General features: G+C 34.9%; 1 protein-coding gene across 1 annotated transcript in view; it reads right to left on the reverse strand.

Moving 5' to 3' along the window:
• The window catches only part of LOC120531789 (rho guanine nucleotide exchange factor 26-like), a 116,988-nt gene that overhangs the window by 84,948 nt on the left and 16,688 nt on the right, over window positions 1-15,352 (reverse strand). The window contains exons 4-6 of the mRNA XM_039757533.1: window positions 13,718-13,863; window positions 3,876-3,932; window positions 2,128-2,288 (exon numbers count right to left, since the gene is read on the reverse strand). Coding sequence (XP_039613467.1) covers window positions 2,128-2,288; window positions 3,876-3,932; window positions 13,718-13,863 — 364 coding nt within the window. The remainder of the gene's footprint in view (window positions 1-2,127; window positions 2,289-3,875; window positions 3,933-13,717; window positions 13,864-15,352) is intronic.

Consider the following 15,352-nt stretch of genomic DNA (forward strand, 5'->3'; position numbering starts at 1 on the left):
ATATAATAAAATGTCTCTCTATCCATGGGATTTTCCACTAAACTCCTCAGCAGTGGGCTTCCTGGCTCCGAGTAAGTGTTTAAAAAAGACTATGCTAAAAAAACTAGATAAAACCCACTCTGAAACTGTATCTTTCCATGCATCATGCATTCTCAATTTCATGCGTCTATTACAGATATAAAAGTCTCTGCCTAAAGCCAACAGAGTCAAGATTTTTCATTGCAAAGGAGAGAGTGGCTCATTTATCAATAGTTAATATTTTACATTTGGCAGTTTTTATATGTCTCTTTTTGCTTTAATGCCCAAGGCAAAAATTACACATGTACAAATATCACAGATGTTTTAGACACATAAAAATGCAGACCCACTTACTCTACAAAATACTGCCTTGCTGGTTATCTTATTAGTTACCCTGAAGTTCTAACCATTCCTTAACACTAATGTTGTTAAGTGAAGAATAAGAGAATACCAGTCGTTTAATTGTCATTATGAATGAGTCCCTATAACATGATAAAAAAATCTTGAAAAATATTAAAAGAGATAGTCAAGAGAGAAGTATTCACCTTGTTCTGCACAAAGAAAGCCCAACAACTGGTATAAATGGGCCATAAAATATGGAATAGAATGGCAAGAACAAGAAATACATAGGATGGACAAAAAGAGAAACTGGATATATGTTTTGACTACTGCATCTCACTAAGGTTTCTTCCTGCTGTAAGTGGTTTTCTAAATAACATACACATGAACAGCATAACTCAAAATAAACAATTTGGTTATGTTTTTTCATCTTTAAATTTGAAAGGAATATTTCAAATGAATGCAATTCCCATAGCACATAAAATGTTAACTGCATTAATTTTATTACCACATTTAGGTCAAATAAAGTATCATTAGTGAATATAAATACAGAGATAACAGTGCCAGTCAAGACACATCCGTTCTCTAATTGTTTCTTACTTGCCAAAAAATGTTAACAACCATCTCAGGAAATTTCAGACTGTTTGCCTTAAGCAACATACCTTTTGCGTCCCTCATGAAGTCTTAAAATGATGGTACATGATATACAAGGTCAATTATACAGATGTTATTCATTCTGGTCACACTGTCAACTTGTTAATTTAAAACAGTGGGTAGTAAAAATGTGCAAAACACAAATAAAAAATCTATACACCCTTACTAAATATTTCACCTTTTCTTGACGTCATATCAAAACATGTTAGACCCTTTTCATTGTTTAATGAGATATTATAACCAAGAGTATATAAGAGACAAATTAAAGGATAATTTTAATGGAAAATAATTAAATGACAAAAAAACAACTTTTGACATTCATTGCATACTCTCTCCCTCTCTCTTTACACTGGCGTCACAGGCCTATAGTGTTTTCCACAGCTCATCTTTCACCTGGGATTGAACCACAGTGATGAGACAACATCTGAGACAAAGCCAACTTACCATTTAACTATTGGGCACATGCACGCAATGCACTGTGAAAAGCTGACATGTTGTAGAGCACTGCATTTTTGCCTCTTTTTAACTCACTGTCCTTGTAAAAAGCAATTCCCATTGTAAACAGCTTTTTAACTTGAATGAATTTGCCCTTATCACCTGCAGTGGCTTACCACCCTAGTCTCATGTCACACTCCATTGTAACCAGGGCACACAAGTGACAAAAATGTCCAAGTTAAAAAAAGCCATTCTTTAGTCTAGACAGCTAAAAAAAAAACTTGTCCATGTAATCAATGACATTAACACACAACAGCAGGCTTGCATGCCAAACAACCTTGCAGCGTGCACAAATGTGTATATATCACAATATAATTAAACACATGTATATTGCTGTATTAAAAAAACAATCCACTCATGAACTCAAACCTATGACTTTGCTCTGACCAGATGATTTGTTAAATCTATAGAACACCGACTGCAAACACAAAAGCCCCTATGTAATACTAAATCAATCACTGTTCACTTATGACATCAGTGTTAACAAGTTCATTCTACACCCTAATTCAAAACTTTGAATTATTCACTCATTGATATGAGAAAGGTATGTAAACCTGCATACTCTGTACCAGTATAAAAAAACAAATACAAATACTGAAAAATAAGGGAAATAAAACTTACTTTTTGCTTGCTTCATAAACATCAGTTATGTTAGAAAAGAGGTGATGATTCTCAGTTTTTGTCATTGTATCACTTAGGTCACTGGAGTTCTTAAACATCCGGATTAAAATCTCCAGACTATGCAGGTAGGAGTACTCCGAAGAAATAACTTCAAAAATTGCCTGAAATAAGGGTAAAATGCGTATTCTTAAAAGAAAAGTAAAATTCCAACTATGGTCAATAAGGAATGCAAACTATTTTTTGTTACAAGGTTATATGCACACAAGGCAATAAAACAACAGCAAATGGCTAGGTCACATCTTTTGGTGTTCCCCCACCTTCCAAAATCCTATAATTGATCAACATGCCCTGGACCCTGAGCCCAACTGACACCTCAGGTATCAATTGATTTCCCACAGAATCATGGCTGGGGCTTTTGTCAGACACATATGACAACTTAACAAATCAACTGAAAACTATACTGTCTTTGTAATTTTTTTTTTTTACACAAAGTACTGTATTAAAAAAAAAAACTAATAAACACACTGTCTTTTTAAGAAATGTCAAGTTTCTAAGAACCTTATGGACATGTTACCATTTAAATTCTAAAGGTAAAATAAGATACTACAGAATATACAGTATTTCTATAAGCTTAAGGGTAATTTCAGCATGTATTTTTAAAGAATTATGTGATCATTATTGACTACCTGATAATATTTTAACATATAACATAAGATAACATTCTAAAAACCTACTTAATCCAATTCGGGATTGTTGGTCAGTCAGGGTACATCATGACACGTTGGGATGCTTGGCAGAAAAACACAAAAGAGCCACATACAAGCTATCAATCCATCACAATGCCCATTTATTTGCATGCCCAAACTCTCAACGGGTCAATTTAAATTAACTTATTAACATGAATTAATTTGGGAACACTGAAAGAAAACCAGAGTATATGGAGGAAGCCCCTTGTAGATATTAAATGAACATGTAAACTACACATGAACAATGAACCTAGGGCACTGGATCCATGAAACAACAGCACTAAGCACTGATGCACTGTATTGTTAATCGTAACATACTGTATGTACTTCATAAATTTATTCACCAACATTTTCTGTGTAGTAACTGAAAAATAATCAAATGCCAGTATTTTTGTCAGTATATCAGACCCACATTAAATTGTAGATATTTTAAATAAGCAATGATATGTTTGTTATGGCTTAAACCTGGAGGCCCATCCCAAATTAGCTATAGAACAAGACTGCAATAGTGCAGTTATAATTGAAGGCTACGTTCCAGTAGATTCCATACCATACAAATATGTGCATTGTGCATGCTTTTAATAAGTATGTCATATTTTTTAATTGTAGTAATGGCCATTCATTGACTTCAGAATCCCTAAGAAGAACCATAAAGTTACTGTTTAGAAAAATAATTTTTACCAATGAAGAGCATTATGAAGTACATCATTTTGGCAGCGCTTCTAACAGCATCTCCTGTGGTTCAAATTAGATATTGTATTGCTACAACAGTATGCCTTACCCTACAAAGCAGTATTGTGGCACAAGACACATGAATGTCTGGCTAGAAGTAGAATTTCCATTGCTTTCTTAAGTTAAATAATGCAGGATTTTTAAATAAAATATATCACTCCTACAATCCCATCCTGTAGTTTAAGCTCTAGAATACAAAGTTAACTTGTCCAGTATAAATTTAGAGAATTCCACTAATTAAAGTGATAGAAGGATATCAATATTGTCTACCTCTTGTCTTTTTCTTTCTTCCTGGCTTAATTTCTCAGCGATGCCACTCTTCTTCACCTAAAAAAGCAAAACCAAAATCAATCACTGTTTTTTGCTTAACAGTTAAGAAATGAATGCTCATATAAACTACAGATAACAGAATATCTGCAAAACATTGTTAAAGTGTCATTTCAGGAATAATAAACCGAGGTGTCTTCACATTTCAAAAAATATTTTAATATTCTTTGTCTATCAAACAGACTATATTTTACATTGCAGTTTTCATAGACTGAAACGTCAAAAAGAGTTTCACAGACAAGAATACATAATACAAACCATCATCACACTCAAAAATGTTTTATGACAGTTTGAACCAAGAAAGATGACATGAAAATATTATGAGTAATGGTCTTCCCATATTCTCACACAAACAGAACAAAATTACACACACACACAAACACAAGTAACATAAATGAAGCAGATTAACTGTAAATCTTCATAGACAGCACAGTAGAATCAGCAAAACCACAGTATTTAATGATTTATGAAGTAAAAATACACAAAATGCAGGTGTAAAATACAGCAAATAAAAAGAATTTTATAGATGCAGGTTGTAACCTAACACAGCAACACACACAGACCTAAGAAGAAAGTCACATAGTGTTTGAGTCAGACATTAAGTGCCTTTTGACAGGAGCTGCAAAGCAGGGCTTTAAACTTACTAAGAGGCTAATTTCAGAATAATGCCAAGGACTTCACAGGGTTAAACATTGTAAGTATTCTGTGTGACTATCAGAAAAATAAGACAAAGTCAAGCAAACAGACAAGTGATGAGATTTTTAATTTAATTTGAACTATTTTTAACCTGTCATATTCTCATGAAACTTTTTTAAGGCAAAAAACAAAACAATTCGACCAAATGGTGTCAGAGGAGAGGCATAGTATTTCTCTATCAAAGACACAGAAGTCTGATTGCACAGTGACAATAATTATTTGGCAAATGGCAATATTAGCTTTCTTTGCAGCAGAAATGTGAAATGAACTCATTCTGCATTTTACATGCAGAAAAGGACTATGTTCTCTTAATTTTAAGCAGTTATTTCATGTTGACATTGTTAAATAAAATGTACAGGCTGAACACATATACAGTATGTCAGGGTGTATTTTGTGGACAACTAGGAGAACACCAGAACCTATTAAAATCATGAAATCAAGGAAAACGTGAGAAGTTTAAGAGCAAATTGAAACAGGTTTGAATAAAGACAAAAATGCAATTTGCCTTTATTACTTTTGATTTAATTATGAGTTGACAAGGTTAAAAAACATACCCATCACCAGCTTAAATCTGCTGCAATAGAGAAATATGAACCAATATGGAAACAAAGTATTTGATACTGGATAGTGACATAATTAAAGCTCCACTGAGGCACTGCAAGTAAATGATAGAAGGTTTACTATTATGCTTTGTCTGTGTTCGACATCAAAAAATCAGCAACATGTTATTATAGACTCTGTATAATTACACAATTATTTTGCACGCATTTATGGGTCATTTTTTACATGTCAATGTCTCATTAATTAAAAATAATAGCATTAATAAAATATGCCTGGGAAAGGTAACAACACAACAAAAATCTGTTATATAATGTGACATAACATTCTCATAATCCAGTTCATGGTCATGGGGGCCACAGCCTGTCTCAACAGTACTGGGCACAAGGTAGGTAACACACCCTGAACAGGACGTTCGTCCATGCACACATTCATTTAGAATAGACAATCAACCTAACATGCATGTTTTTTGGGATGTGGTAGAAAAATCCTAAGAAACATATAAAGAAAATGCAAAGTTCACAAAGAAAACAACTGGGTGTAGGATTTGAACCAACCCAGGAGAGTGAATCTGGGAGGTACCAATGCAAATCAACATATCACTGTGTTGCCCAGCTCAGTCATGCATTAGATAAAATTTCATGTCCTTTTCAGCACTAGGAAACTATTTAACAAAATATTAAAGAATACTATAAAGATATATTGTTCATTTATGCATTGCATCCATTAATCTTCACTAAGGCACAATCAAGAATACCTGTAAGTTTGATTAATTGGGCATTTTGTATATGGGATAAAACCAGAGCACTGTGAGAAAACAAATAGACACAATACGCACAGCATTCGAACCCTGGTGCTGGAGCTATAAGTCAAATTGTGCCACCCAGTAATTCCTAGATTTCATTCAGTACCTAAAAATCAAGCCATCTTAATATATAAGTTAAACGTGCTCAACTGATATGACACCACGTTAAAAAAAAAACAATTTTGAGTTAAAAGTCAAATATATTTACTTGAAAAGCACATTTTAGTGCTGAAGCATGTGAAATAGTCTGTAAGGAAACTACCAAATAAATAAGTACAAAATGAATGTATAAAAGCAATCAGTCCTCTAAAATATTTCCAGAAACTCTGCTGGAATCCACTCACTGGCAGTACTAAGCAAGCACTACATGTACGTGTTATATCTCACTACTTCTTTTGCTTTTCTTAAGCTGTTATGTTCACAACAGCTGGTCCCTCTCTTCTTCACTCAGGCTGTACTCTGTCTAAATAAATGAAATTCCTCTAAGGGATAAAGGACAGCAACATAAGTCGTGACAGCAAAGAGAAGAACACAAACTCCAACAAGTAAAGAAAAGAAACATATAAAATATGATTATATTAATGAAAAAAATTCAACAAAGTAGGACTAGTCTGTGAAGGTTTTTATAGCTCTATTGTAACTGCTAAATGCATTAGGATACATACTCAAAAATTATATTATACTATAATGATAAAAATAAAAACTCCTAGCAGAAACTTTAAATGTATGTCCATTCCAGTATAAAACACCAGTACTAGTGGACCAGAAAAATGAAGTCCCAGATTTAAGCTATTCATAACTGAGATTAATTGATGAAGGAGAAATAAAAAAAAAAGTGCATTGAATAAGAACATTGCAAAAGATTCATTTCTTTAGGCACATAGTGCACAGTACTAGTGTTTGATATGTCTTTGGGTTTTACTGTGTTACACTGCAGTATACAGCAAGGCATTTCGTAGAAACAAACTGGTTAACACCAGTATTGAGTGACTCAGCTTTACCTTTCAGATATATTTAATAACTTCGATAGCAAGAGAAATAATATTAACCAATGTGTGTTTTTAAAGGATTTCAGTTTTAATTTGCAAAACAAGTGCAAACAGATTTGACAGGTTCTGAATGCCTATTTATTTATCTTTATCATTATTGTCACTGTGCAATCTGAAAGTTTTAGTGGGAGAGGAGGAGGAGGAGGAGGTGGTTGGGAACATGCGCTGATTACAGCATGTTGCCTCACCCACCACACAAAGAACCACCTGGATCTGGACCCAAGTACAGCCATACAACAGAAGAGACACACAAAATGATTTGGAGACCTCATTCATGACAAAATACAGTTTTAAATTGACAATTTAATCTAAAACCTAAGAAGAAAGGTTCCTTACCAGCTCACCATAATGCAATACTTCACACATCAGCACTGGCCACTAACCATCCAATGCATTCAATATTTGCTTCACTAGTCGGATGGCTGACTGACTTCTTCTCGAAATGAGAGGAAACCAGCAAGAATTTCATCATTTGCTGAACCCCACCCTAATCTCAGCCTTTCACCCACACAATGGAAAACTGGATGAGTGTGTGGGTGATCAGCAACAGTGTCAGAAGAATTGTTCTCATAAACGAGAATAATACACTCAATAGGTTTACACAGAATAATTGAATAAATACAAAGGAGAAGCAACTTTTTATTTAAGATAAGCAGGAGAATGTTATTTAGAGCAACAGTGAAAACCTTTGTATTCAAAAAATAAATAAAAATAAGATTTTTCTATGGAACCATCTCTATGAAACATCATCTCCTACATGCAATGCAGGACTGCAAACAATTATGCAAAGTGTGTACAGCTTTGTGAGCTGACATCATTGGCCTGCATGTTGAAGAGGCATTCCACAAATACCAAATTCTTGTCTAAACAGGCCCACATGTGCAACAGAAGAAGTACAAAAATGCACTGACTCAATGAAGTATGTAAAAAATGATTTAAACCATATTAGAACACCATATCATCCAATATTATGGTCACATGCTGGTTTCACATAAACTTTCATATTATATAATATTTCTCACATATAAACATATACCCAAATTGTATCTAAACTTATTTATTGAATCTATATTTTTTTAGTATGGTTTCACAAGCACCCACAGTCCAAATTGGTGGCAATAAGTACAAGGATGGTAGGAAAAGAGAAGATTCAAGTTCCACATAGAAGGCAGCCCAGCTGGAACTAAACTACCTTGCCAGCAATACACTATTATAAATCTTACATTGATGGCTGGTAAAAAAGGGGTGTGCAGGCAGGAAACAGTGGCACAGGGTAGGGGCAGTGTTCAACTAATAGAATACGATAGAGACAGAGGGGAAAGCATGCACTTGTAGGGATTATTACCTTATGTTCCTCACTGTCTTTAGTGTATTAGTATCTTAAAAGAAATGTGAACTGTAATAAGTGAGACTACCCCTTTAAGAATATTACCCAGAGTGATGTGCAGATGAACCTAACTGGCGAATTTATGCTGGCTCCGAACCCCCATAACTCTGCATTAGAATAAAGTGGGGTTGACAATGTGTGAACTGTATGTTTAAAGTCACCAAACTAAAACAAAGAGAAAAGACATAAAAAAGCAGCGCCTTGTCCTGTGTTTGCTTGGAGGTGAATACCTGATATTGAGTAGAAGGCCATTAACAAGCATTCTGATGGATAAAGAGGTATACCTGTGACCATAATTAATCATTAATAAATGTTTTATTTGTCCTAAAAGTATATAATAATCCTTCTTGAAATTTACTTGTTTATCTCCACTTAAATGGACAATACATTGAAAAAAGATCTTAGCTGAAGGCTATACTAGTTTTGCCCTAGGCATTTGATTCTACCCACTTTTCATTCAAGTTGTCCATCAAAAGGATTTTCTAGGCTTGGGACCCAAACCCTCTTTTAGTTTTACCTGGTGTTCTTTTACACTATGTGATATCTAAAGATGCCTAGAGCAGGAGTTCCCAAACTGTGTTCCACTGAACCCATGGGTTCCATAACAGCATCGTAGGAGTTCCAGAAAAAAAAAATCTCAAAAATCAAATTTAAAACAGATTTTAAAATAAAACCACATAAAACCAATAAGACCAAGTAATCGATTGTTATTTGTTGCCCGAGCAGCAAACAAAGAAATGCTTCACATCATTTGGCTCATAGAACTCTAATGCAAAGGTAGGGGGAGAATGGGTTACCTCCAAACACCCACTCGCCAATAGAAGTCGTTTTATTACAGCCCAGCGTCATCTCTTGAGGGAAAGCGCATTGAAGTTCAGAGTAAGATACTCAAATGCATGCTAGACCGCTCTTGGCTTTTCCAGCAACATCCAAAAGGTTTTCTCTTAAATACGCCTTGGATAACTGGTTCAAGACAAGTAGGCTTTCAGGTGCCAAAAATATAGCATATGCAACTTCTAGTTCTAGCTCTAGTAAGACACTGCTATCTGGACCTGATGAGATACAAGAAGATGCTCTTCATTGCAGTTTGGTAAGTAAAAATACAAGGATATTAGAATTATTTTTTTTTTTTGTGAACAAATTGAGTCAGCCTGGAGTGTGACCACTCTGTTTTAAAATTGTATTCATTTTAGGGAACAGCTGCAATGAAAGATGACCCTCATATTAATGGTCAAGAACTGAATATACCGACTAGTGACAGGATCGAAAGTGGAGGTTTAAAATCTTCTAAAAAAAGGAAATATGATGAATCTCATCTATCTTTAAGTTTTATTCCTATTAGAAGTGCAGAACACCTGCTAAGCTGAAACGACACCTGGAAACAAACTACCTGCACCTAAAGGGAAAGGATGTTAGTTTTTTTTAAAAACCACAAGGAAGTCCAACGTGCTGCTGTGGTTTGCTTATAGAAATATGTAAAGACCAATAATGATAATGCTGGGAAGCCACTTACAATTACAGAAGATTTCATCAAACCATGTGTGAAAGAATAGACAGTTCCATGTTTGGAGAGGAAAGAAAGGCAGGAAAAAAAGGTTTGGCAGTCCAATGTTGTAACAACACTGTGTTTACTAACTGTATTCATAAAATCTCAGACTATATCGAAGGTGAATTAATTAAGAGACTGAAAATTTGTAAAGTGTTTTCAATGCAACTGGAGGAGAGTACAGATGTTGCCAGACTTGTGATATTGCTTGTTTTCGTGACGTATCTATTTGAAGAATCTATTGAAGAAGATTTGTTTCTATGCACATCTTTGGAGACTAATGCAACCAGGGAAGAAATTTTTCAAATCATCAATTATTACATGCATAAATATGATCTTGATTGGGATAAGTGTGTTAATGTATGCAGCGATGGTGGGAAAATTGAAAGGGACGGTATCAAGAATACAAAAAATGTAGCGCCAAATTGTACCCGTAGTCATTGCATCTTGCATCGGTATGCCCTTGTGGTGAAGAACCATTCATCTGACTTAAAGGAAATTCTTAATGAGGTTGTAAAAATTGTCAGTTATGTAAAGTCTCATCCACTCCAGTCAAGACTTTTTGCGAAGGCTTGTGAAGAAATGATGTCTACATCAATCACATCTAATTCACACAGAAGTTAGATGGCTTTCAAGATGCAAAGTCCTGGCCAGGCTTTTTGAGCTGTGCAACAAGCTTCTGGTTTTCTTCTTAGACAAGGACCTTTCAAACACACCAAACTGCTATGCAACGAGATGTGTCTCATGTGATATGGTTACCTCGCCAACATATTTGAGAAACTTAATGAAGTTCCTACATCTTTGCAATGGAAAGATACAACCATGTTCCCCGTGAAAGACAAAATAACAACATTGAAAACCAGACTTACGTTTTGAATTGAATGTGTAAATGAGAAAAGCTTCGAATGCTTTCCTCTGCTGGCCCAATTTCTGAGCGAAAACAAATTTGAAATTAAAGCTGATGTGAACAAAAACATTTAAGAGCATTTAATTAACTTCATGAAATCTCTGTCAGAGTACTTTCCAGACACCAAATAGGACACTGAGTGGGTGCAAAACCCATTTGTCAACCAAAATAAACCTCACATGTTGTCCGTGCCAGAGTATGAAGATCTTATTGCAATTCAATGTACCTCTACTTTAAAAACAATAACTGAATTTTTGCCACTGAACGACTTTTAGGTAGGACTGATAGACGTATATACCCGTGTCCTCCTATCGATGTGAAGCAGGCTTTTCAGCTTAAGCTTACGCCAAAAACAAATTTAGAAGGAAGTTGGATGTCACCCCGGATTCATGTATCTGCTGTCAGACATAGGGACCAATTTCAAAACTATTTTAAGTACAAAAATTAAAAAACTAAATTAAGTCCGAAATTTCCTAGTACCAAAATAAAGGTTTGTAGTTATATTTAAAATGTTATCTCTTTATTTCCAAACATACTATGGCTATGTTATGCAAAACACTCAGGCAATGTTAGTTCGCAATACTTAGTAAAAATCAGTGATAGAGATAGTTTTCTGTGGAAACAAAATATCTTCTGAAGGGTTCCATGAACGAAAAAGTTTGGGAACAGCTGGTCTAGAGCTACACATCATAATATAACCATGGATAAAAGACACCCCCATATGATAATTATGCCATTTGTTGGTTCCAACCACAATATGTATATATGTATTTAATTACACAGATAAATATGTATGCATTGAGTATCACCAAGTATATACTGTATAATTTAAATGCTGTATGTAAGAATGTTTATTGCCAAAAATATTAGATACAAATAAATTATACTTCACTTTATTGTGACTTGCAAAGGACCTCTTAGTTTAACATAAATTGCCAAAACTCACTCAGAGGCTTTTCTGTTTGAGCCTGGTGTCAAGTTTTGGCAGAACTGTGAGTTGGGATGGATGACCATTTAAAAAGAAAAAAAGTATTATTCTTCATACCCAACTAGAAGCAGATTCTATGTCTATTTAATTATAAGAAAAGTTCACACACTAGCCTACAATGACACAAGCTTTGCCTACATATAAAGGCTGGAATTTACCAGTATGTCTTCAAGTTCAAAGCATATATTATCAAATCTGGAATAAGAATCCCAAATTGTCAGTTGATTGAGATCTAGGATAATTCTCATAAATCTGTCAGAGTGGCATATGCAGAAATAAAGGCAGAAAATTACTAGGTAATTCAAGCAAAAAATCATGCCACTATCATGTACAGTATTTACAGTATGCTGATGTTTATGCTACTGATCCAATAACAAAGACTTTAAAGAGGCTTAATTATTTTAAAAGGTTAATGATTTGTAAATTGATAGACTGAGATATGCCCGTTTGAGACTACATGCAATCGTGTGTGGCCAGCATCACAACCACTGCCCTCCATGGCATCAATAAAACAGCAGTGAATTTAAGGACAGCTAGGCCTGTGGCACAAAGCAAATGTCTCATCTACAGTTAACCAAAAGAGTAATATGAAGCAGCATATATTTTTGGATCCTTTTTGCTGTGTGTTCTGCTCTGCTGCTTACCAAACACACAACCATTGAAATGTTTATATGTCAAGAGTATTACTATGATTCAAGCATATTGTACAACATACTAATTAAAATACATAAACACATTGATATATTTTAATTAGATGACAAAAAAATTTGCAACTTTCTGATTACCAACCCCTTTATCCAGGATGGGTCACTCTGGTATCGTGAAAGGACAGACCCCTGTAAATTCCTAGATGATTAGCACATGAATTCCCCAGGTAGCTTGAGTGAAAGTTTTTCTTTCATCACTCATTCCTTCTCCCGTCTTTTAAAATGATGCAGAGGTATACAGATTCTTAAATGCATCAGGAAGGTTACTGGAGTCTCCTGGACAAATATGCCTCAATAGAAATATCTGATTAAGACAATGCAATTATACATGTAAGCAGTAATGGAAAGTCTTTTCAGACCACAATTTACTATAGTTGCATTGATTAGGCAACTAAATATATGCAGCCTATGCTAAAAAGCCTTGCTGTTAAGTCTAAACACTCAATGTAAAAACAAGTCACCCTTTAACTGACTGTACGCTAAGAGTTTCTATGGAGAAGTGCCAAAACCTTAGCAAAAAGGATAAAAGGGATGGAAGGTGTTAATTTGTGATCCAAAACACCAAATCAGACCAAGATGTGAAGATGTTGTTCTAGTAAACAGCAACACACAAAACTGTGAAGGTGTTAAAACAAGCAACATGGCAGCAAAGTTCCCGCATGCCTATGTGACTATGTGAACTAAGGAATTCATAAAAGTTTCACGCACTCTTTAGCATAGATAAATAGCCCCTGATTGATTACCCCGAATGAATCAGTTCACATTCAGAACAAATGGCTTTCAATGCATGCTCTTAAGTAGCCACTGTTTCTGTATTGATATGCAAATGTGCTACAGTGGCTTAGCAATGCTTTCAGTAGTTTATACCTTCAAGAGGAGAGCCGTCACTGGGAGTCTTTTCTTATTATACAAATCACTATGCCAAGAGTTCACTCAAATCGATTATGTGCTGGAAATGTCCAGTAGAAACATGTGGAAGCATGCAAACATAATAAAGAAGGCCGCAAAATAAGAACTGTAACTATGGCAACCTAATGTAGATAACTGCACAAGGGCTGAACCATGAAATGTGACCAGACAGGGTTCAGCAACAAGAAGCACTACCCTGACAGAGGGAGGACACAGGCAGGCCACTCACTCACCACACTGAGTTGACTCCAGGTAGAACGTAGAGGCCTATATTGCACTATGATCCTGTCTTCGGACTTGGGCTCTTTCATCTCCAAATCCTCATCAGAGTCGTTCTCCAGCGCTTTTTCCTTGTAGTTTTGGTACAACACTGCATCCTCTGTAACAGATTAAATAATGTATAAATATAATAAGTATCAATGATGAAAAAAAGGAGAAAACAGTGGTCTACAGTGGGTTACATCTAGTTTTGAGCAAACTTCTGCTTAGACAGAAAGACATAAAAATGTTATTTCTGAGGGAAAAAAACGCCAATATCTGAACTCCCTTCAATGTTACATCAATTTACTTTCAATTATTTAGCTCACAGTAGTATTAGAATATAAGCATAATATAAACCTAATGTTAAATGTTAATTGAAGGCAAAAGGGAATTTGCTTTTAAAAAATAAATACACACACAAGCATTCATTTGGCAAACCATTTGTTCCAATATAATCCACTTATTTCAGAGCAATCCACTGAAGGCAGAAACAAACACCAGACAGGACTCACTGTGCACGCACACACACACACACACACACACACACACAAACATGTCATATTTATATTTCCTAGCCAACCTAACATATACATTCTTATGTGGTATGTGGGGGGAAACCTGTGCACCCAGAGGATACACACATAATTTTAAATTAGGCCAGGAGAGGAACACAAGTTATCAGAGCTATGAGACAGGCAGCTAACAAGCTAAAATTTAATATATGAAAATATCTTGGCGTGTCTGTCTTATGGAGTAGAAAATCTATGAGTTCTTTTGATTTCATTGCCGCTACTCCCCTTAGATCATTCTGTGAAGCTATAAATTGTTTCTGCCTGGATTTCAGAATAGCCATTTTTGCCAAACTGATAAAGAGCATTATAACTCTTAATGGCATTACAGAGTCTAACTTTCAATCTACTGTCATGTACTTATGCAAATGTTTCACTTAAACTCACTTTCTACATTTTACTTCCCTATGATTGTATATGTATTTGATTTATCCTTATTATTTTGTTATTGCTTTCAACTGTTTCTTTGTGTGACTTGTAAAGCAGACTGTGTTTAACTGAATGCTAAATTAACGTATAATTTGAATAAACATACAAATATTTATGATAAATATAATGCATTCAGAAGTTTATATATTTTGTTATATATGCACAGTATGTTTTTATTTTGTAATATATATTCATTTTGTATATATATAACTGTCCCAACAGTTCTTTGGGCTTAACACTGTAAAAGCGGATTGTTACTATCACCCTAAGAATGACTCAGGTATAACCAAAATTACAAAAAATTTCAAACCAAAATCACATTCATGGTTAATGCAAAAGTGGTTAAAATGTGGCACTGACATGCTGGGATATGTTCACTTCAACACATCTCATAGTTGTTGCAAATTACATTGAATAGCTTGCATCTTTACTTTCCAGTTATGCCTGAACAGGGGTGTGGTGATCAAGAAGACCACTTCATTAAGATGAACTAATAGCCGTCACTGGACCCAGGGCAGGTTTTTCCCTCCCTAGTAAGTTACACCATTGTCTGGTTAAAAATCTCATTCATGGATGGGTATACTGCTACCATTAAGGTAACAATTTCCA

This window comes from Polypterus senegalus, chromosome 1, assembly GCF_016835505.1.
Source record: "Polypterus senegalus isolate Bchr_013 chromosome 1, ASM1683550v1, whole genome shotgun sequence".
In the NCBI taxonomy this organism is placed as follows: domain Eukaryota; kingdom Metazoa; phylum Chordata; class Cladistia; order Polypteriformes; family Polypteridae; genus Polypterus; species Polypterus senegalus.